The sequence below is a fragment of the Talpa europaea genome (genome assembly GCF_964194135.1).
Source record: "Talpa europaea genome assembly, chromosome: 7".
In the NCBI taxonomy this organism is placed as follows: domain Eukaryota; kingdom Metazoa; phylum Chordata; class Mammalia; order Eulipotyphla; family Talpidae; genus Talpa; species Talpa europaea.
The window spans coordinates 11,273,302-11,295,515 of record NC_140074.1 but is presented as its reverse complement, the minus strand read 5'-3'; the positions used below and the strand labels follow the sequence as shown (position 1 = coordinate 11,295,515).

Genomic DNA, 22,214 nt, shown 5'->3' with positions numbered 1-22,214 from the left:
CGATCCCTCCCCATACTCGTTATGGTTGGCCTCCCTGCCATCCAGTCCTGGACTGGACTGCAGCTTTGGGGAAGGGGGTGGGGGCTGGGTGAGGTCCCCCAAGTAACTGAACAAACAACCCCCACCCTGCCTCAGCGCCCCCGGGGTGGAGAGAGACCCCGTTTTGGTTTCTCCGGCTCCATGAACACACAGAGGTACACGTCCTACCATAGGAGGAAGCAATGACTGTTACGAGGTTGGCGACTTTAGGGGGCACGGGGGCCGGGGGCAGGCGGATGAGCTGGGGAGGGGTTGGCCCCTGCCCGGTCCAACCTGGCCCGCGGTGGCCCTGCCCCGGGAGGCCGCTGCGGCCCCACCCGCTACTGAATGTGGCAGGCGGTGGAGGACGTGGCCTGGCAGCACATGCAGGTGGGGTTCACGGACTTTGGGGGGATGAGGTCCAGGTCCTCGTCGTCAGGGATCTCATCTAACCGGTAGCCGTCCTTCAGCAGCTGGATGTTCAAATCTTGGTTGATCTGCTGTAGACAAAGGGGAGGGAGGTCAGGCTCAGGGCCACCAGCTCCCAGTTCCAGGCCATCCCAGGCTCTCCGTGGCCCCAGACATCCATCCTACTAGGTTCAGGCCTCAGGTCTGGCCTTATTTCCACACAGGGAGATCCTTGTCAGGGCCCTCCCCACTGCAGGTCCCACCCCTTCTAAGCTCCTGCTTTCATCCTGGTTCCTATTTCTGGCCCCCATTAGGTGTAGCCTGTATTTCAGGGCCCATTCTATTTATTCCCTCTCTGAAGGTCACCTCATTTTTCAAACTTGATCCTATTCCAGACCTTGCCTGCACAGGGGCTCCCCCCCCTAGCTTTGCCCTTTGCCTCCCGCAGGTGTGATTTGGCCTTGGTCCTACTCTTCTCCTACACGGAGCTGGTCCTGCTCAGGTACATCTACGGTGGGAAGGGGTAGGGCCTCACCTCAGCAGAGGAGTAGCCAGAGGAGGAATATCTGGACATGTCAAAGTCATCATCGCTGGCGGTGGAAGAAAGAAGATGGAGAGGAAGTGACTCCCGGAAATTAAATAGAAAACTCCTTGCACCCACCTCCCCTCAACTCAATCAATACCCCACCCCTCCCCCATGGTTCCAAATAAACGTACAAAGTCTCTAAATAAAAACTGCTCACTGTGCTAATGCAGTTTTAAGACAGGTTCCCTAGCCCTACCCTTCTGAACAAGTAGCCACTCTCCTCCCCTTTTATCCTAGGCTCAGATCACCCTGGTTTGTTGGGTTTTCTCAAAGTCCAGGTCTAGGTAGGTATATTCCCAGCAGTATAGGGCTTCACCCTTAGTGGGTGGGGGGAAGTTAGCCTTAGGCTGAGATGGTATTAGACAGCCCCATACTAGGGGCAGTCATCAGATCAGGTGTCCCAGGAGGGCAGCAGACAGCACCCTTTTCCTCTCTGTTCTCCCCACCTCCAGCCCCTAGGGGATTCACCCCGGTCAGCTCCTGGCTGTCTGAAAAACACCCCAATTCTGATAATACAGCAGCTATGGCCTGCACAGCCCCCTTGTGTGTTCACATCGGTTCCTTTGGCCTGCCTGGCTGCCCCCACATCCCCGTACACACCTGTCCGTGTCAAGAGCTACCAGTGGCTTCTCGTCTGGGCTCTGGTCAAGCGAGGAGTAGCCTTTATTAGGGACGACCAGCCTGGTGGAGAATTTTGGGGATTGGATTGGCAACTGGAGAACACAAATCTGATGAGGAACTGGGTTGGGCTCTATACCACCACTCCCCACCCCCACCAAGGGTCCTGTTGAAATGCTCTCCTCTGAGAGAGGAGTTGGGCCTGAGGAGGGAGGGAGGTGGAGGAGGCTCAGGACTAGCAGAGATAGGTGCTGGTTGGCAGGGTCCAGGTGGGGTAGGGCAGAGGGTCTTCTACCTTGTCCGGGCCATGACATTGTTCTTCTTGGGTTGCTGGTTGACAGGGCTACCCATGCTGCCATTCTTCAGGGAGCCCTTCCGGGCCAGTTCCCGCTGCTTCTCTGCGGGGGAACATGGGAAGGAAGCTGTGTCCTGCCCCTGGGACCACCCTACCTTATTGATCCAGGTAGCCTGGCTGGGTTTCCATTGTGAAAATCTCACTTCTCTAGAAACTGAGGAATGAATCCCCACCCCAGGCCCTGCTGTTTGGTGGAGGTAGTACTTGGCCCTGCACAACCTGAGGCAGATAGTGAGGGGAGAAGGGAGGAGGCTAGGCTGAAGCTTAGCTTCCAGGAACTACATTCCTATGTGGGGTCAATTAGTATGTGCTTGATGCCAGAGAAAGGCTAGGGCAAGAGAGATGGAATAGAAGGACAGAGTAGTCAGAAGGGCTCCCTGGATATAACACTGGAGAGAGGAGGGCATTCTAGAAAGGGGGGATAGTGTAAACAAAATGCATTCAGAAGTGAGCATAGTAAGTGTGGATCTGGATGGGATGGAGGGGCAAATTAAAGGTGGAGGAAGATCAGGTTGGAAGAGTAGGGCCCTAAAATTTTATTTATTCCATAAACATCTGTCACCAATCATGTCTCAGGTCTTGTACTAGGGGGTTGGGGGCTTCCTTTGATTACAAACTCAGAGCATGAAGACTCTGAATGCCAGAATTAATGCCGAAGGAAAAGGTGCCACTGACAGAATGGGGCTGGTAGGGTAGAGGGCAGGAGGCTGGGGGATCCTCTGGCTATTGCCTCCTCTGTCAGTCTCTGAGTCCTCTGAGGCTCCAGTGTCTACCGGGATCAGGAGGCTGGCCAGCAGATGGCCCGCTGCCTGGTGTGTGGTACTGTTACCAGTAGCCATAGCTGCCTGGGTCTAGAAGGAGGCTTTCCTACTCATCTTAAGCACAGCCCACGTATAGGAAAATGGACCACTGAGTGGAGAGGAATTCTAGGGTAAGGTGCTCATAAAATAACCACAAGCTTCAGAAAGGAAGGATGGGCAGGGCATTTCTTAGTTACCATGACTGGACTGTCCCCTGACCTTCATGACTCTGAGTCTCTAATATCCCAATATCTGACCTTATTTTTTTTATGAAAGTAACACTGCATTATAAAATTATACAGGTTTAAGGTGTGTATCATTGAGTCTTACCCTATTTCTTTGCCACTGTTCATTTGACTCTTCAAACTTTTTCTAGCCTCTTTCCCACAAGAGGCAGGTGTCATTACCACTCCAAGCCTCTAGGGGGTGCGACTTGCCTTAAAGTTCTTGGTGCAACTGAGACAAGGTTGTGACTTTTCAAGATCTTGGGTGATAATTCAATAGGGAGGAAAAACTGTTATTTTTAAAAGCATGCTGGAATTGTTTGAAATAGTGAGAAAATGCAAACAATAAACTGGCAAAACAAATTATGGACTACTACGCAACCATTTAAAAAGAATGAAGTCATTCTGTATGTACTGATATCGGAAGGACCGCCACGATATTAAATGGAAAATAACAAACAAGTTCCTTAAAATGTACAGTGTGATATCACTTAATGTCAACATACAGTATGAAGCTAGAGAAAACGGAAACAAAATATGGGAATAATTACATCTAGGGAGGAGAATGTGATAGGGGAAAGTAAAGAATTCACACTTGCTAAAATATGTGTATGATTAAAGAGTAATAAATAAAACTGACTGCAATTTAAGTCTGATGTCCTAGGAAGGTGAACAAATTCCATGGAGAGAACTGCCCTGTGGTTTAGGAAAGCAGCATGAGGGGCTCCTGGGGTATCTTTGAAAGGAGAGAAGCAAGTGGGGTGGGGGAAGCTTCCTGCATGCACTGTGTTGTAATTTCTTTTCATGAAACCAAAGTTTAACACAGCAGGCTTGGGTGAGCGAAGATTTGGTCCCCGAGGGGAGAGGGGTGATGCTTGGTGTAGGGTGAAGTGAAAAGAGCAGATGCAGGACTATGAGTGATTTTTGGGATCCAAGACTTCAGAGGAGAAAGCTGCAGCATAAACTGTGTTCGGAGTGGATGTGAGCTAAACCCCTAAGGGAAAGGTGACCCCAGAAAGGAGTGGGAGAGGGGCCTCCCTGCTGGCTCAAGGGGTTAAGCACCACACTATGAAGCAATCTGCAGCCTCTGCAGCATGACTTCGATCCCCCTGGCCAGGGAGCTACCCACATGGTGCACAGACCTCTCTGTCTCACCCGCTGCTCCCCTCAGCAGTGTACTTCGGTCAATCTGCCTGTTCTGTTCCCCACTCTGTCTCTGGTGAATTCTTTCACACACACCCCCCCCCCGCATCTCTGGCCTGTACCCCAGCTCTTGAATGCATAAATAAATCTTTTTAAAAAAAAAAAGAAAGGAGGGGGAGATATTTGGGTTTACTAAGAAACTAATGGGACGTGCCCCCAAACAGGAGTCAACCAGGCCCTGAGATCTGAGATGGGCGAAGGAAAGAAAGGGAAGAAGGGGCCAGCTTCTGGGCTCTGTGAACCTCATCCCTTTCCACCTCTCTGACATAGCAGCTGACATCCACTGGTCCAGTGTTTGATGGGACTTCCCACCTTCTTGCTGGGGATTCATGTGTTTATCCCTGCAGCTATCCCCTGGAATGCCCGTAGCCTTGACCTCAGAGAAGCCTCCTAGAGTTTTGGGTTCCTATAGAGAATTTTAACTTCCTTCTTGGTCTTGCAGGAGATAGGTGCCTGGCGGTGCCAAAAACTTGGTGGCCTGAGTCTTGGTATCCTCTGACCTGAGTTGGTTTATTTGTGGCATCTCTTGGCATACCCAGCCCGGGGTACCTTGTCTACTCCCCATATCTCCCTCACCCCCCAGACACACTCACCCAGCTTCACTTGGAGCGGGGATGGTTTGTAATTCATGGCTACTGACTCACCCTCCCGGGCGTCACAGTCTCCGTCTGAGATGGAGGCGGCGGCTGGATCCTGGGGGGAATAAAAGCAGAGAAATAGGAGTTGTTAGAAAGCAAACACAGGGGGGTGCTTTCAGGCCTGAATCTGGCTTTCTGGGTTTCTGGGGGCAGCAGGTAAGGAATTCAGGGAGGAAGGGGCAGACACTTCTACCATGGAAGGAAGGCCCTGAGTTGAGTAAAAGAGTCAAGCATCTTGGCCCCACTTTCATCCACCAGAGAGTCTGGTTTCAAAGTTAGCTTCCTCCAGAAAGTCCACCATGATTCCTCAAATCCACAGGCTCTCCTCCAAGCTTCCAAATTGCCCTGATTCCCAGGGCCCTTTTTGTGTACTTGCTTGGAAAGGTCCTTCTAGGTTCCTGTGAGTGTAAGTCTGAATTAAGGTTGGAGTAGATGCTCCCTGAGAGGCCTTCTCCCGGTGTTTGCTCTAGCACTGGACAGATCCCTTCACAGGACTCAGAGTATACTGACTGGCCATGTCAGGCTAGACTTGAAGGCTGTAGCCACTGAATCAAAATAAAATTTTTAATGAGGACTTCTCTATTCCTCCCAGCAAGGTGAGTCTGAGAGTGTCTACTGGGAGAATGTGAAAGGCTGGCTGGGTATGGTAGGTGAGAAAACAAATACTGACAAATCAGCTGGTCATCAGTTAGTCCTGTGCAGCCCAGAGTGCAAAACGGGGCCCAATCCTCCAGATGAAAAGGGAGGTATGCATTCTGTATATTGTCTGGGGTCCACCCTCCTCTCTGACCTCCTCTCTTTGGGTTGGACACTGTGCTGACCAGAGTTTGAATCTAGCCTCTCTATTTCCTCCAAACACCTGACCTCTGCTACAGAGAACAGGGCCCTGGCCTACTCTGCCTCTGCCTCTGTCATTTGGACAGGGCTGGAGACACTCATATTTCCCCTGAGGAGCAACCCTTGATGTGGGTGCTGCCAACCCAGGTGTCTGCCTAGGACACAGAGTCCTAAGTGTGAGGTTTAAGGATTTCAGAGGGGATCAGTGCCTGTTCTGCCTCTGGGGACGCAGACAGATAGGCAAATGAAACATTTCAAGACTAGCCCCACCATGTCAAGCCCAGGGACCTCAGTGGCTGCTGGTGACCCAGCAAGGCAAGGATATATAACCTTACAGTGCCTTCTATTCCCTTTAGAATGAAGAAGCTGAGGGTGAAAACATGCTTGTGACCCAGAGGAAAGTGAAAAGTCTAGAATGTTTGGGAGGGAAATCTTGGCCCTGTCTGTATTCCTTCAGGTCATGGAGAGTGCAGCTCAGTCTGGGTGTATTGCCACAGTGGTTTTTATGCTCCTGAGGACAGACTCAGGCCTCCTCCTTTGCTCTGATCCCTGCCCCCTTAAAGATGGTTGAGGAGGAGGGAGCAGGAGGCTCGGCTCAGAAAAGGTCAGTGCTAAAGTACCTGCATCCCATGTCCGTTCTCCCACCTTGGAGAAGCAGACCTCTCATGGTCCTTCCATGTCTCTCTGTGGCCAAGCAGCCTCACAGAGTCACCTGAAGGGGAGATGGAGAACCACAGCTGGACTCCAACTTTCCCTTTTGGCCACAAGAAGGACTCACTCCCAAAGCAGCCTGAGGGAGGGCTTCCCAAAGGCTGAGCCCCATGAACAAGTGTGTGGGACCCTAGTAGGAAAGCACCGACACATTTCCAACTTCCTCAGTCACGTACCTTTACTTTTTCTGTAACATTTGTCACATGTCACATACACTAATCCACTAAGAGGTTTCCTCCCCTGGCTTTCTAGACACTCTGCTCCCTGGCTCATCTTGCCTCTTTGACACCTTTTCTGTCTTTTCCCACAGCCTTTTTCCTTCTCCTGCCCTCAGCCCTCCTCTCCTCAGGGAATCCTAATGTCTCCAACAGTCTGGATTAAGATTTTCACTCTAGTGACTTCTAAATCTACGGCTTTGCAATACCATATCACGTAACCTCCCACCTCGCCCATCCCAAGAGACTGAGGGATCACTATCCTTTCCCTGGAGCTGCCTTTAAAGACAGGAGCCTTCAGGCATTGGGGACTAATTTTTCTCTCCTCAGTGCAGATGAGTTAATCGGCACTCCCTCCCAGGGTGGAGCTACAGGGCAGCTGTGGTAACACTGGAGGGAGACTGCAGGAAGGACAGGGAAGCTGTTGAGCAACTCGGGTCACCGAGACCCACATGTGGTCCCCGAGGCTACTGCGTAGAGCCTGGTGACATTTGGTTCCCGAGGCTACTGCGTAGATCCTGGTGACATTTGATCCCTGAGTGAAATTGCCAAGCCCTTTGGATCACGAGCCAGGGCTCCCTAGGCTGGGAGGTCCCACGCAAAGCCCACCATTCAACTTCTCCTTTGTCACTTAAATTCTGTCTTAGAGGCAAGAGCAAAGATCTCTGGCACTATGCCTGAAAACTCAAGCCCTTACTGTGGCCTTCCTGTATGTCTTCCCTGAGAAACGCAGCTAATGCACCATGACCATCACATGGAAATATAATCAGGAAGATTAAATGTGAAATCATCACGAATATAAGTATCCGAGAGGAATCCAGGCAGAAGGAAGCATCTGGCTCCAAGAAATCAGGGAGAATAAAAATTGCCCCCACGGACATCTGACAGGAGTTAGCTAGATCCGGGAACTAGAGTGGGGATTAGCAAGATTATTAATAAACACTCAGCAGAGACAAACATTGAAATGCATCTCTAAGACCAACCCATGTTTCTGCAAACCTTCAAACAAACTCTCCAAAGACTGCAGAGATGATTAACAGCCCAGTCTCACTGTATCTGAGACAGGCTGTCTAGGCTAATGGTTAGCACGCAGCCAGTCTTACTAGAGGAAGACAAACGGGAAGCGTGCCAGAGGAATCCCGAGAGTTAGCTTGGCTCAGTGATTTTCATTAAACTGTGTTACTGAACTCTGTATCCTTTTGGGGGGTGGGGTATGGTGAGTGTGAGAGAGGAGCAATAAGAAGAGTCAGGCTTCCTTCGACCAGAAGAGATCTACTTTCATTTCATTTGCTCATCAGTCTTTCTGGGAGATTTTGGTTGCAGAAAGGGTTTTGTTGCTTAAAAAAGAAAAGATTAAAATCCATTTATATAGAATATTACTCAGCAATCAAAAAAGATAAACTCATGCAGTTTGCAGCAACATGGATGGAGCTAGAAGGGATCATGCTCAGCGAAATAAGCCAGAAAGAAAAAGAAAAATACCGGATGGTCTCACTCATAGCAGGAATCTAGAAAACTAAATAAGGGACCAGGAAAAAATCTAATTTTAATAAAGTAAAAATCAAAATCAACAAGCAACTATAAACCAGAGACACATGGGGTAGGGGAGAGGAAGGAATAGGATCAAAATAAGGTGGGGTACAATTGTATGGGGAATATAACCAAGATGAAAATGCATACATTGTGCAAAAATGAAAAATGATGTAAGAATTACATAAAATAAAATATTTTTAAAAATCCACTGATATAATCTGGTCTTAAAAAATGTTTTATTATGAAATTTATTAAACTTACATAGAGGCAATAGTATAGTGAGATCTTAGTTACCTATAACCAGCTTCAACAAATATCAATCCACTTTTTTTTTTATAAATTCTGGTTCCTCAATGTACTAGATATGTGACCTGGGCTTCAGTTTCCCATCTGTAAAATGGGGCTAGTATATTACCTATGTCAAAGGTTCTTGTGAGGATAAAATGAGCTAATATATGAAAGTAATTAGGATAGTACTCAGTATAGTACATACTGAGCACTGTATCTGTGTCCCTAAAAAGTTGTTATTAGTATAGGTTTGGTGAGGCCCACACAATCATGCACAGGTTGCCCTGGGAGTGACGGGCTCACAGCTGCAGTCCTGGTACCACATAGGCTGGGGCCTGGCTTACATGTGGCGATATCTGTGGAAAAACTGCTCCCTCAAGGGAGTCCCCGATTAAGGGGCATTCTGCCACCCCTCTCTCATCACTCCACTATGCTACATTTCCCTCACTTATTTAATAAAGATAGGCCTGGCGCTCATACAGATAAATAGAAAATAGGCCAATACTTAAAGAGTTCCCTGGAATGAGCAACAAAAATAACAAGAAAAAAGTAGAAAAGGGATGAGAGGAGAGGGTCAAAGGAAGGAGGAAAGACATTCATGTAATAAGTATGAAGGCTTAGAGGCATGAAACTATGGCAGTATATTCAAGAAATAGTATTTTGTCATCGTTGAAATCTAGAAGGTAGGCTGAAAAAGTGGCAGGAAATAAACTTGTAGGGTAAGGGAGGCGCAGATCATGGTGAAGATGGGCCTTGATTTTGTTCTTTCATTAGAAGATGATGAGGAGACAATGAAGTCTTAAATATCATTGGGGAACTAACATGACCAGATCTGAAGTGGAGAAGGACCCTCTGATTGTCATGTAGAAAATGAATGGAAGTGACTATAACTGGAATTAAGGATAATTAGGGAATGACTGCAACAGTATCAGCAAGAGAACAGGGAGGGCCTCCCTGGTGGCGCAAGGGGTTAAGCACAGCACTATGAACCATGAGTTCAATCCCTGGCCAGCCAGGGAGCTTCTCCCCTTAGCAGTGTATTTCAGACAATCTGCCTGTTCTGTTCCCTACTCTGTCTGGTGAATCCTCACACCCCCCACACCTCTGGCCTGTACCCCAGTTCTTCTATGCATAAATAATCTTTAAGGGGAGAGGGGACAGGGAGCTGAACTAAGCAGAAGCAGAGGAAAACCGGACAGAAAGGAAGATGTTAAACTAGACAGAATGGGCAGACTCCAGAGATAAGATGTAGGGGGTGGAGATCTGACAAAAAGACCTTAGCTTTTTGTCTGGATTAACTAGGGAAAGGGTACTAATTACCAAGACAGACAATGAAGAAGGTCAGGGAAAATCAGATATATTCAGTTTGGGATATGTAGAGTTTTGAAGTGTTTTTGGACACCTAAATGACATCACTAGTCAATGGGATTTGAGGTTTGGGAATCTCAGGAAAGTAATATGGGCTGATGGTGATAAAAGTCACAGAGGATAATGAGCAGAATTAAAAAGTACAAGAACAGGGCCTCCCTGGCGGTGCAAGGAGTTAAGATGCAACCTATGAAGTTATCTGCAGTCTCTGTAGCACGAGTTCGATCTCCCTGGCCAGGGTGCACCCACATGGCACAGCAGACCTCTCCTGACTCTCCTGCTGCTCCCCTCAGCAGTGTATTTCAGTCAGTCTGCCTGTTCTGTTCCCCACTCTGTCTCTGGTGAATCCTCTCATCACCACCTCCACCTCTGGCCTGTACCCCAGCTCTTGTATGCATAAATAAATAAATCTTTAAAAAAAAAAGAAAAAGAAAATATAAAAAGGACAAGAACCAAGGTGGAGCCTAGGGGATATCCATCCACCTTTAGGGAATGAGTAGGAGACTGGGTAGGAGCAGAAAGAGAAAATGTAGGAAAAAAAGTCTGGGAAGCCATTCAAGCAGTTTCGAGGTAGAAGAAATCAACCATGTTAAATAAACATATAATAAAGACAATATTTAGAAGTAAAGATGTCATAGGTGGTCCCAACAACTACAGTTTTAGTTAAAGAGTAGGAACAGATTATAGGGGATTTAGGAGGCAACAGAAGATGAAGTAAAAAAGAGTGAAAACAGGCTATTCTTTCAAGGATCCTGACTGAGAAGGGAAGGAATGAGAATGGCTAACAGCAAGAGGGGACTTTGGAGCTAGAGAACACCTGGCCACAGTCCTAAAGTGAGGGGAAGAAAACTGGGTAGAAAACGATAAGCTTGGGCCTCCCCGGTGGCGCAGCAGTTGAGCGCTGGGTTGTGAAGCTGCCCGCAGCCTCTGCGGCGCTGATTCGATCCCCAGCCGCTGGGCGAGGGTCCCACATGGCACGCAGACTTCTCCTGCCACGCCTGCTGCTCCCCTCAGCAGTGTACTTTGTCAGTCTGCCTGTTCTGCTCCCTCCTCTGGCTCTGGTGAATTCTCTCACCCTCCAGTGCTTCTCACTGTACCCAGTGCTTGTATAAATAAATAAATAAATCTTAAAAAAAAAAGAAAGAAAACGAGAAGCTTGATGGGGCATGGTTTCTGAGGAAGCAAGAGAAGATGGAACCAAAATGTTATAAGAATAAAGGGAAGTAAATGGGTCAGGGGATGAGGTGGAGGAATGCAGTTAACATGGAAGGAGCAAGGTGTGTGGAAAGTTAGGGGAGTTCATCCTAAAAAATCAAGTTAGGTAAAGAAAGTGGGTGAGTGTTAAGGGGTTGGAGGGAAGAGGGACACGGGGAGTGGGCCAGAAGTTTAAGGAGCACACACTGGCTGAATTCCCAGCTACAAGTCCTCATCTTTGACCCGCCCATGAATTCGTTGCCAGCATGAGGAACTCTCCGTGGTGCTGAACAATTCTGCCTTTGTCTTGTGGACTAAGCACGGATGATTCAGGGGCAGAGGCATGATTCAATTTTAGCTTTCCCACAAGAAAGGTAACCTCTACCATCTCTAAGCACTAATTATCAGGAAGAGAGAAATTTAAATGGTTTTGGAATGAAGTATGAAGAAGCAAAGTGCTTGTACTAAGGTTATCTAACTTTTCTATGTCAAACACACATGAATCTTAGTTTTAGGAGAGAATTGGTGGAGGTAATTTCTGAGTTGTGAAATGCTGAAAGACTACCTCTGGAATAAAGCCATGTCTGAAACCTGTTCAGTTCCTTTGTGTGAAGGCAGGAAACAGGACAGACCTAGAGCAGAAACAGGGCCAGGAAGATACTGCTGAGAAGGGAACAGAGAAGCAGGAAAGCCTGGAGCCCAGGTCATCCTCTGACAAGTAGACACAGCAAGATAGGGCACCAAAGATCACCTGTTTCTGTTGCAGTTTTTTCAGAGGTCAGCTCAGAAACTATCTGGGGCTGTGGACCCCTGTTCAGGGTTATGCCATGCCTTCAAAACATCTCTTGGCAGTGGACAGGGAACACATATTTAGATGTAGTATTTTAGAGAAATATCTAGAAAATAAATTCAATGCCCTTATGTCCAATGTCCATAGCTGGGCAGAGAACTAACCTCCTGCCCAAGAATATTTAATCACAATATAGGTATTGGTCAGACTCCTCTACTTCCCTGAAGATGGCTGTTCATTCCATCTCTAAGGCACTACTGGCTCTGATTCCCTAACTCAATATAAGCATCATTTGGTCACTGACAGCTTTTCCTCTGGGCTATGACCTGCAGTCCTGAGTGTCATTTCCTGAGTCCAATTGTTGGGCAGCTCCAACTTCTATTCCTTATCTTCCCTTCTCCCAGAAAGTTGTTGTTGTTTTGTAGTGCTAGGCAATTGGTCAGGATTTCTATCCTCCTGAGACATATTAAGACCCTTAAGAGTCCCACCTAGAGGAAAAGATAAAGACCCCTCACAGGGAGGGTCTTTGGGGGAGATCTGCTGGATCAGGGAGACATAAGGGAGACCAGACAGTCTCTACAAGTGTTGTTGGTGGCTCTTACAAGGCTCTTACAAAGGGAAAGATCAGAAAAGCTGAGAAAAGTTTGATACCTGAATTTGGGAGAGGGAAAAAATCTCCTGCCTAGTTCAGGGAGGCCTCTCAAATTTTATTCAAATTCTCAATTGTATAGGTTTTTCTCTAAAAGAAGACTCAACTCAAATAAAGTCAACACACTGAGCGATCACACTCTCTAAGTGATCACAGTCTGGATGAAGTGCTCATGGTAGAATGGAGGGAAAGAAAGCCTCTTTTCTTTATCCACACATTTCTGCAGAGCAAAAGTGGGCAGGCAAGAAGAAAGGATTATGATGCTAGGGGTAAAGCTTAAAGATTTTCTATCTCTGTAAATAGTTCCTACAATGGAATTATCACCAAAACAAGTTTTAGTATCTTTGATATGGTTGCCATTGGGAGAACTAAAATAGAGGACCGGGCAGCTAGCCTTAAGTCTAGTAACAACTGTAGTCATGGCAGGAAAGTTTGACAGATTTTTTTTTTTCTATTATAAAGTAACACACATAAAAATCTGAAAAACATCACTTTTAGTTCCACCACCTGGAGATAACCTCTGTTCATGTTGTAGTGTGCCTATGAGTCTTGTGTGTGTACTGCAGTAACAACATTCTGAGGTTTCTCTTCTCTGGGAGCTGGTGCTGCTCCTGCCCTTAAGGTCACAGGGGTGGGCTACCAGGTGGCAAGCTGGTTCTATGTGGCCTACCCCTGCTTGAACCAGGTGGAGTCGATCAGAGGCTCCCGTAGAATTGGGCAGAGGGTCTAAGAGGAAATGTAAAGCTCAAAGACTGTGGATTGGTAGCAGAGAAATTCACTGGGCAGGAGACAAGAATAAAGCTGATGTTCCAAAAGAAGCAAACACAAGGCACAAAGACAGTGCCCCCTAGTTGTCACGCTCTGGTTCTAGAGCTTGTCCTACATCTTCAAGGTTTAACTGTATGCCTGCCCTTAGATACTATGAGAAGCCCTAATGTCCTTGTGGTTGAGTTTCCTTTTCAGTTTAAATTAGCTTGAGTTGGAGTTTGTTACTGTAATTAGGGGGTAGCAACTAAGGCATGTGTACTGAAAAAAAGAATACACTGTATAGTCTGTGTTTTAGAAAACTAATATTAGAACATAATTGACTCTCCACATGTTTATAGTTTTGGTAACCATCAGTTTAATGGCTGCTTAATATCCCCAGAGGAGGGGGTGGGGGCAATAGAAAATATCCATGGCAGGAAGGCACAATAACTTTTTAACTATTCAGTTATTTTGGAAATTCAGGTTGTTTGCAATTTTTCACTATTATAAATAATGCTACACTGAAATCTCAATATAATTGCATTTCCTAAATAGAATAAGTCAAAAAGCACAAGTGCTTTTAAGATTATTGATAAATATTGCCAAACTGCTTTCCTAAAGGATTGTTGTAACTTACAGTGCCTCCAGTCATGACTGAGAGCTATTGCTGGTTTTTAATATTTTATTTTTCACTGTGTGCCAGGGAGTTTCAGCTCATCGCAGCTATCCATCATCTTCCAAGAAGGCTCTGCTCCAGTCCTTAGTTACCTGGTTCCCTCTGGGCAATCTTCTTTCAAAGAATAGAATTTCCTCTGGGCATTACCTGCCAAATAAAATATTTCTGACTTGAGGCCAACAAAAGGAGGGAAGACTTTGTTACCCTGAAACCTGGAAAAGGTGCTAAATGGGGCACTAGTATGGCTCAGTAGCTGGCTACCATGCTTGGCCTGTGGCAGGAGGCAAAACTCACAGGGAAGGTCTCTTGCTTTCAAACTTGGGGTGGAAGAATTAACCAAAATGGCTCTGGAGTTACCCCAGCAGGAATGGCAGCTCCTACTCCTTTACATATTATTTAGTTTTAAAAAAAATAGCTACTTGGAAACAGGGAAGGGAAAAGATGGAAAAAGATATGAAGCAAATGGGATGGCAAAAACCTGGATTCATTTTTGAAATGGAAAGACAAGGGACCATGAGTTTTAAAAAAGATTAAAATTCTGCTATGCCTTCATCATGATGAGGACTACTTGTTCTAGACTGATAGTTTGCTATTTATTCCCATTTCAACTCACCTAAAACCCTGTGACCAAAAAGTCTTCATTTGGGAGACAGAACAAATACCTCAATTCAGGTGCACCCACAGTAGCAGTTGTGGCATGGCTTGGGGGAAGCCTGTGCATAAAGGCCTAGGGGACAAGCCTCATGACCCAGGAGGTAGAAACCAGAGCCAGGAACTGGGAAAAAAAACTGGTTGCTCCAAGAGGTTTGGATTGGCCTAGTCACTGACTTTCATGCTGAACCTTCTGCTCACCCTGAATCAGATGTCAAGGAGTGCCCTGTGTTACACTGGAGCAGCTAGAGACCTAAGTCTTAGTCTACAGTCTTGTGACCTACAAGGTTTTTGAGACCCGTATCTTGCCACCTCCCACCACAACTTCAACAGGGAATGACCATCTCACTTAATTAAAAATGGGCAAAGATATAATATCCTTTAAAGACAGATCGACTACCTTAAAATGGTAAGGTTTATGTATATTTTACCACAACAACAAAGTGAAGGAAAAAAAAGGTCGACTGTCAGGGCCTGAGATATAAGAAGATGGCGTGAGGGTGGGCAGTAGAGAGAAGGTGGTTTCTTCTTTTTCAGCCAGATTCAGCCAAGAGACTTGGGGGTAAGCCCTTAGCCCGTTCATAGAAAAGGGGAAATTATTCTAAAATCAGGGGAGCTGGAGGGCCTAGGGATTCTGGGCTGGGTTTCTGGGGGCCTTCTACTTAGGCAGAGTCCAGAGGAGGGGAAAGAGGGATCTAGATGTTCAGAACTAACAGAACTTAGGGGAGTTTGGTCCAGAAGATCTTTTGGTTTCCTGTCGGGATGTATATTCCAGTTCCCCCAGGTAAGAAAAGAGGTAAGACACTGAGAAAAGATGCTGCCCAGGAATCAACAGAAGGCGTTTATTGGTTGGAGAGGCCATGAGCCTGACCCCTCAACCCTACACAAGGTAGGAAGCTGATGTTTGATTTGGGCTAGATTAACTTGTGGATCCTCATCTAGAAGTTGGCCCCAAAACTCACTTGAAGATTTCTGGTAAGCTTCAGTTATTCAACGAACTGAGCCTGGCCTGTACTGACTGTGAATCTTTTAGATTCCTTGATTTCCCAAGAAAGCAAAGTAATAGTCTGGTGGCCTATGGGATCCCTTCCCAGAGGTGCCATCTCTGATCCCTTTCTTTGGCTTTGGAAGAGTAAAGAGCTACTTGTCTGCAACTGACAAAGAATTTGAGGCCAAGTATCTCCTCTCTCGAGTATTTCCTGCCCCACCTTTCCTCGTTTTCAGTTTGTTCTAACTCTCTAACCTCCATTAAATCTGGCAAGCACCACTTTCCACTCACAAATACTACTTGCATCTCTAAAGCTCAGCTCTCTGGCCAGAGCCTCATCTTTTCTATTTTTGTTATACCAATAATTAAACATCAATGAGCTATCATTTGTTTTGTTGTTTTTCTTTAAAAATAAACAAAAAACAGGTTGATGTTCACTGAACACCAACAATAGGCAGGCAAGGGCACAATGTACTTTGGGGAGGGAAAAACATCAAGACCTGGTTCTTGCCAAGAAGACTTTAGTCTATAGATGGGTATAAGGCAGGTATACAAATCAGCCTATTTAAAGCAGAGAGGGGAGCACGAGGGGCAGTAATGCATGAAGAGTGCGGGAGCACAGAGGAGAGAGTAATGGCAGTGGACGTTTGTGATCCTTCCTGATGTAGAGAGTTAGGCCTGGGCAGAAGCCCAGTTACACTGGAAGTTGGGCTATTAAGTCAGGCGGCCCTTTGGTGAGAGGGCTTAGAGCAATGGCTGCTGAGGCTGAGGACTCTAGTCGCACTACTTTTAGTTGCTACTGTAGCTGCAACCACTTCTTTGCCACAAGGCACTATAAGCCCAGTCCATTTCTGGGGGATCAAGTACAGCAAGGCGTTTCCTTTACCACTGAGCTACACAAGTAACTCTTCTGCAGGGGTCAAACGGTTCTAGGTGGGTGACTGGGAAATGTTTTCATTAGAAAGGCAAACCAGGATTCAGAGTCCTAAGAGTGCTTAAGAGAAATAGGCTCCCTCTGGTGAAACCAACTCTCACTGCTTCCAATCAAGCCTATGGTCTGCAGTTACTCTCACTGGACCTGCTTGTGCAGCAGGGAGGTCTATGCCAAGGGCTCCCAGAGGCTCAGGTCAAGCCTATGACTAAAAGAAGGTCAAAGAAGGGAAGGAGAGGATTAACCCCACAAAAGCTATGGACTCCCATACGACTTTCTAAAAAGAAGTCAGTTCGTGTGTGTGTGTGTGTGTGTGTGTGTGTGAGTGGGGGGGGGAGGGAGAGAGAGAGAAGAGAGAGAGACAAGCAGGTGATGGTGAAAGAGTAATGAGAGGGGAGATCCTAGCCTAGCACAAGCTCAAGGCAAGTTTTCAACTGTGAAGCCAGCCAGTTGCTGGCTAAGCATCTCTCCTGGGAAACAACAAGCTTTTTGCTAAGCTACAGGGTCCTGATGAACCTGCTGGAGGGTCTCCCCAGGCTCAGGGTGATAGCCTTTTCCTACCCACCCATTGCTCCCTGGCTGGCTCAGGGACTCTGAGTGGCTAGCTCAAGGGATACAACTTCTTTCCCAAGGCATCTACAGGAAGGAGCCCTGGAACAACGAAAAAGCAACACCCACCCATAGAGCTGCCTTACAGTTCCGCATCCTGCACCTGCAAGGGACTTCTCATTTGCTCTCACTACACTTCTAGCTCCTCCCCACCTATGAAGACTTCACCTCTTCTAGCGAGCTTTTCCACACCTGCACAGCCTACATCCACCCATGCCTACTGAGGCTATCTATGTGTCTCGAGGACCGTGCTTCTTAAACATGAATGCACACACAAATCACCTGGGATACTGGTTCAATGCAGATTCTGATTCAGCAAGTCTGGAGTGGAGCCTGGGTGTCTGCATTTCACACAAGCTCCCAGGGGATACCAACCAATACTCTCAGAACAGGGACAGCACTTGAATAGCAAGGCTCTAGATCAGCCCTCTACACACACACACACCATCCCCAGAGTCCCTCAAAGGGCCTTCTTTCCCAACCTTAACCTTATTAAATCCTTATGCCAAGAGAGGACAATGATTTGGAGGGGGATGAGAGGGAGGAACTATACAAACCTTATATTGGGGAAGCAGCTCTGGTAAGAGCTCTGACTGGGCCCAGGCAGGGAGTTCTTTAGAACAACTTCACCCAGGTATGGTTATTCTGAATTCACCCAATAGCTTAGTTAATATTGCTTGAACAACTGCTATACGTGGAGCTATGGTGATACACACACGCACATGTATATAACATACATATATAAACTCATTTAATCCTAATTATCATTTTAAAATTGATGAATGATTGTAGAAAATAATATGCTCCTAAAGGGTAACACTAGGATTTGACCCTAACTTGTTCATTTCTTATATCCCAGCCCTTCCTCAGCAACATCAGATAAAGAGGGTCATGATATTACTAACACATCGGCACTTACACGACCGCAGAACTTGTCTTGTAATCAGGCCCTTGGAAGACTGGTACGAGTCTCAACATATCTCCAGCTCTCCACACACTCTTTTTTTAGAAAATTGCATGGATGCCTCCTGATTACCAATCTCCTGCTCAATGACTTCTCCATAGTGAGGAAATGTTGGAGCCACAGAAGCAGTCAATAACTGCAGATGAAGAGGGAGAGAAAGACTGGCAGGCAGCATAAGCATTGGGAAGTGAGAACACTGATCCCAGGAGAGGAAAATCAGAGGGCAGCACAAGGAAGAGAGAGGAAATGGTTTCAATCGCCAAATCAGTTCTGGTGCCACATTCTAGGGGCATTTGCATTCTGGATCCTGCAGATACAAAGATAATATAATCTCTGTCCATGTACAGCTCATAGGCCAGCGAGTAAGGCAAAGGAATAAGGAGATAATTTTAATAATATGCTAAGTGCTAAAGCAAAGGTTTGTATGAAGTGTTATAGGTACACAGGCTAGAACATCTATCTCAATTTTGGGAATTATGGACGGCTTCTCCAAAGAAAGCTGAGACATGAAGGGTGAGTAGGAGGTAGAAGTGAACCAGATGAAGAAAAGAATAGGAAACAAAAGGAAACAAGTGGGGAGGAAGACACACATGACTATACAGCAGGCAAAAAGGAAGAGCTCAATTTTACTGGAATGTTAAATGGTAGCGGGTAAAGCGGTAGGTGATAGGATAAGAATGGGAGGCAGCTTAAAGCCCTGAAGGTTTTGTAAGTCATGCTCAGGGCTCTGGACTTTAACTGGAAATAATGGGACTCCACTGAAAGATTTTAAGTCCACTGTCAGATTTATAGAGACATCACTCTGGGAGCAGTGTGAAAAGAATGGGAAGCAATGATTAAACTGGAGGCAGGGAGATCGGATGAGAGGCATTGCAAGAAGTGACAAAAGCTGGAAAAAGGCACAATCAATGGGGTTGGAGGAAAGGGGACAGAGAAGAAAAACCTATCAAGGTTAAACTATCAGGGCTCCGTGGCTGATAAGAGCTGGGTTTGAGGGAAAGACCTGGATAAAGATGTATCCCAGGTTTCCTTCTGACTCAGGTGATGGTGAACTGTGATGTCACCACACAAAACAGAAACAGAATTAAGAGTTAAGTTCAAGTGATTTTGGTGTGTGTGTGTGTGGTGTATATATCTATATGAAGAACGGGAGGAAAGAACATGGGGAATAAATATCAAAATTGAAGGGGTAGGCAGAAGAAGGCTAACAGGGGCGGTCAGAGAGGCCGTGGACCAAGGAGAGGTGTCACGGATATCTGGGAAGGAGAAGGTTTTGAGGAAGATAATATAAAAGAGAGGAAGCAGAACCAGAGCCCCGGTGGGGCTCTTACGTAATAGGAGAGACTGAAGGTTGGATGAGGCTGGGGAAAAGCCAGTGGAGAAGGGTCAGCTGTCTGAAGGTGTCAAGAAAGAGAACTCAAAACACAAAACACTCTGTTCTAAGGTTTGCTGACCTTTTAGCAAAGACTTAATTTTGTTCTCAAAAATCATGGGTCCTATCCTTGGAAAACTGAAGAATTTCCACAGAGAAAAGTCTTCCAATAGGTAAGTACAGCCATGGTTCAGAAAGCTGGGCCAACCTACTACTGTGGACAAGGGCGGACTGAAGGCATGGGAGGATGACCAGCACCTGGCCAACTTCCACAAAATAGCCAGAAGTGGGGTGGAGAGTTGCCCCGAGTTCTGGCTGCACTGTGACTTAGTCTTGGGTTAACTTCCCCCGGCTTCTAAGCCTTGGGGCAGGAGGCTGGCACATACCTACAGATACCCAGGAGCAGCCTGCATTGAGATTTCTCTAGAACCCAGAACACCTGCTCCACCAACCATGAACATTCAGCTGAACCTATACAATCTGCACTCCCAAGTGATGATGATTATGTGGTAATCATGATTTCTCACTTTTAAAACCCTCAATAATACTTTTCCATAATAACAAACAAGCAAACAAAAGAGAAACCTAGAATCACTTGACTTAATTATTCATTCATCCCTTGGGCTTAGTAATGGAGTCAGTAAGCTGTGTGCCTGCACTGTAAGAGACATTAAGAAATGTGCAGTGAGTGTTAGGAGTAGATCCTAGTTCTACCTTCTGCATCCACACACTGGAACCTATGGGTGAGCAGGCAGGGCACTGAGGCACAGGAAAGTCGGGCTTGCCCAGACTGGCAACCTCAATGAAGTTAGATTGATCTCTCCCAAAACCTTGACCTTGAGGGCCTACTGCATGTTGAAAACATCATGTCTGGGGGATGAAGTGACTGTGTTTGGCTATTTACAAAAATAGGCCTGCAAATGCTGCCAGAGTTGAATGAATGTCTTATGCTATTTGATACATTTGAAATAACTCAATATATCAGATTTTTTTTTTTTGCCATGAAAGGAATGCTTGTTCTGAAGAGTTAAATCTTGGTTACAATTAGAAAGGAAAAGTCCAAAAGTGCCTCTGCTTCCTGGCAGGAGAACAATGCTTTCTCTCCATTTACTTCATAACCTGGTGGCAGTCAGAAGGTTGGTTAAAAGGCCTCACATATGGGCTTCAAGGAGGCAGAGAATAACCATTTCCAGGAGTAGTTTGACTTTAATACGGGCACCTAACTTCACAGGCAGTAGCAATTGCCTTGTTCAGATTATAACTTCCACTCTGCCCTTCAGTCCAATGAAAACCTCAGCACTGGCTCTTCAGTGATTTTGCTCCATTCTTATGTTTAGGAGAGTAATTTTCAACTCCTTGTTATTTTTAGATGGGGCTGAAATGAGTTTTCTCTCTATAGACAGGAGACCTGATGGCCGATGGAAAGAACATGAAAATCTTGGATCCCACTCTGCAGTCAACTCTGGGCTGCTCTGGATTCTGAGAGAATTTTGCCACCCACCCCCCTCTGGCCCTGCTCCAGCCAGCTGCAAATTGTCTGGATCGAGCTGCTTCGACACGCTGATGTTATCGGCCTCCCAGTGCCTGCAGCAGGCAGATAGGGACAGGCCATGGCGCCGTCTCACCGGACGTAGTAATGTAATTTAGTTTCTGAAATCCAAGTATAAAATCTTGAAAGCTGATGTTTTTTATCTACCTCAGGAAGGGGGGGTGATGGTGTGGAATTCCCAGCGGAACCATCTAAATAGGGAAATGGCTTCTGTCATGTATTAATAAACAGTTCAAAGCAATAGAAAAACATACAGGGAGGATTTGTAGGCAAGTAAGTGCCTGGTCTTTCTTGCTTTCTCCCTCCTCTGAACGGTGCTGCCAGGTAAGGACCACTCCATTTGTGTGAACCCCAGGGCTTGACGCACCTCTCCTGAGCATCCCCGTGAGTGCCCTAGGCTACGGAGATGGAACAGACACCAGCCTCTCCTGGGCCTGTGCCATAGTAGTCTGGGTGGCCTCCACTGAGCCCTTTTGGACCGGAGTCACTCAGACCTGGCTACAAAGGATGGCAAAGAGGAGGTTACTGCCTTCCCTTCCCTTCCCCCACCCTCCTCTTGCATCACCCCTCCCCAAGCTTCTGACACTTTGCATCACCTGTGTTCGTCCCCAATGGAGCACCAAGGCCCTTCCCACCTAATGCTCCCCTTCTGGATCTCTTAAAAGAATCTTCCCATGAATACCAGACTAGGCTAGCTCTTTCTGTAATAAACTCTCCCAGATCCTCTCCCAATATGTTTCTGCCATACACTTATCAAGTTTTACTTAAATGACTTGCTTGTAAAATTTGTTTAATAAATTTTCATGAAGGCAGGGACTATGCCTCTCTCCACTATGTCCTCCCAGTGCTTAGCACAGATAATGAAGGATCGTCACCTGGTAACAGATAGACGCCTTCTCCTTGGATTGAAGCCACAGCAAGGATCTTTTTGTAACAGAGAGGTGACAAAAGGCTGGTGGCCTGCCGCACTATGCCAGGACCGTGTCAAATGGTGTCCCACGCAGATGTTACATTGTGTGCTCTTTGATTCCATGTTAAGTTTCTGGCTTGGGGCTGAATGATTGCCTTCCAGGAAGATATTCTGGAGAACACCCAAAATAGGAGGCCCTGAAACATTCCTTCACTCTCTCACCTGAAGACTTGACCTAGTTAAAACCCCACTTAAGGTCCATGCCCAAAGTAGTAGCTCAATTTCAGGTCAAGTCGTGGGGACTGATCACCAGCTAAGCAAACAGTTTTCTCCAGGCTCAGATTTTGCTTGCATATATACATTCCACCATTAAATGAGTGAA

General features: G+C 46.5%; 1 protein-coding gene across 4 annotated transcripts in view; it reads right to left on the bottom strand.

The window, feature by feature from the left end:
* Positions 1 to 359: 359 nt before the first annotated feature.
* Positions 360 to 22,214, bottom strand: part of FAM219A (family with sequence similarity 219 member A) — a gene marked incomplete at both ends in the record, with an annotated part of 45,491 nt that continues 23,636 nt past the window's right edge. The window contains 5 exons of one of the 4 annotated variants that reach the window (XM_084236579.1): positions 360 to 518; positions 962 to 1,016; positions 1,613 to 1,693; positions 1,926 to 2,028; positions 4,806 to 4,905. In XM_084236579.1, the coding sequence (XP_084092705.1) occupies positions 360 to 518; positions 962 to 1,016; positions 1,613 to 1,693; positions 1,926 to 2,028; positions 4,806 to 4,905 (498 nt within the window). The remainder of the gene's footprint in view (positions 519 to 961; positions 1,017 to 1,612; positions 1,694 to 1,925; positions 2,029 to 4,805; positions 4,906 to 22,214) is intronic. The other 3 variants (XM_084236580.1, XM_084236581.1, XM_084236582.1) reach the window with 3 other exon arrangements.